This window comes from Frankliniella occidentalis, unplaced genomic scaffold (genome assembly GCF_000697945.3).
Source record: "Frankliniella occidentalis isolate FOCC.00 unplaced genomic scaffold, Focc_3.1 Scaffold599, whole genome shotgun sequence".
NCBI classification, from domain to species: Eukaryota; Metazoa; Arthropoda; class Insecta; order Thysanoptera; family Thripidae; genus Frankliniella; species Frankliniella occidentalis.
The window spans coordinates 43,713-44,974 of NW_026267715.1; the positions used below are offsets into that span (position 1 = coordinate 43,713).

A 1,262-nucleotide genomic window follows, 5' to 3' on the forward strand; every position below is an offset into this window, starting at 1 on the left:
CGCCAGAAATTTGTTTTAAAGGGGAAGAAACAATTTGTGGAAGGAACATGTTGTGCCATCTAATGGCAGAATTTGTCTGTAAACCGATACGTTTTTGCCCTGACCTCTCTGCGGCTAAGGACTTACATACTTTGTTGCTAGTTTAAGTAACAAAACAAGTTCCTTTAAATGTAGAGTGTTCACAGTGCACATCTAGACCAGAGGCTTATTTGTCTCGTGTCATGGTTCAAAATAAGAAAGTTGTGTAAATGTGCACACAAAATATTAGAATTCTGCGTAGTAAATCTACATGCATTCATCCATGACATGACATCTTCCTGAAACAGATGTTGTTGACTCAAAGACCTACCTTACGATGCTTTTGGTAGCGGGGAGAAGGCCTGATAAAAACTGGTCTAGAGCATGGTTGGTATAACACACAACAAGCATGGGGCGAGGTCTAGCAGCAGATGTCCATAGTTCCCGATTAGTTATAAGTAGTGCAGCCACCTGAAAACAAAGGCGTCTTTCTAAAATTTGGTAAATAACTACCACGAATAACACATATTGTCTTTGAATGTATTCGGGGGTTGTTTACTAGATCAATACACTGTCAGCAAGCAATACATGCAAGCCCACCCCGCACTCCCGACAAATTAAGTTGCCAGCAACACTTCCCTTCACTGGCGAATCTTTTCTTATTAAGATGGGGGCGGGGGCGTATTTACACACTTAGAGGGGTTCACGACCAAGAAATCATGTGAATATCGTAAAATCACCGAAAAACGCTGATTCTGACTCTAGGAACCCAATTTGAATAGATGCCGAGTTCTTATTGAGATGATAGGATTCTTCCAACCGACAATAAGACGCTTCAAAGACGCCTCAATGCGTAATACAAGACTTAAGTGTGATGCACACGTGGCACTACACTTCTAAGTGTGATAATTTTGCATTTTAGGAAAACTAGAGGTTTATTGACTGACATGGTTACAAGGGCGAGACAGTTACCAACAATGGGCACTGCAGAGGGGTGCATGCGTGGGTTAACTTTTCGGATACAAATCTGCATTCAATTGAGATGTGCATACCTCAACAAACCGTCGCTGGATGCAAAATTGTCTATTATATTGTGAGTGAGCGAGTGGGCCACCACATTGATTGAGGATGTACACAGGATTACGTGATTCCAGTGATTACACGTGAATTTTGTTGAATTTCAGGCTCTAAAACCATCAAATTTGGACGAAAGGATAAAATTTTGATGAAATGATGTTTTAAAA

At 40.8% G+C, this 1,262-nt stretch overlaps 2 protein-coding genes across 2 annotated transcripts in view; both read right to left on the reverse strand.

The window, feature by feature from the left end:
* LOC127751600 (NFX1-type zinc finger-containing protein 1-like) overlaps nt 1-664 on the reverse strand; it is a 13,649-nt gene extending 12,985 nt beyond the window's left edge. The window contains exon 1 of the mRNA XM_052275379.1: nt 350-664. Coding sequence (XP_052131339.1) covers nt 350-429 — 80 coding nt within the window. The 5' untranslated portion in view covers nt 430-664. The remainder of the gene's footprint in view (nt 1-349) is intronic.
* A 281-nt stretch (nt 665-945) lies between these two features.
* Nucleotides 946-1,262, reverse strand: part of LOC127751601 (NFX1-type zinc finger-containing protein 1-like) — an 8,339-nt gene continuing 8,022 nt past the window's right edge. Inside the window, exon 3 of the mRNA XM_052275380.1 lies at nt 946-960. Within this exon, the coding sequence (XP_052131340.1) occupies nt 946-960 (15 nt within the window). The remainder of the gene's footprint in view (nt 961-1,262) is intronic.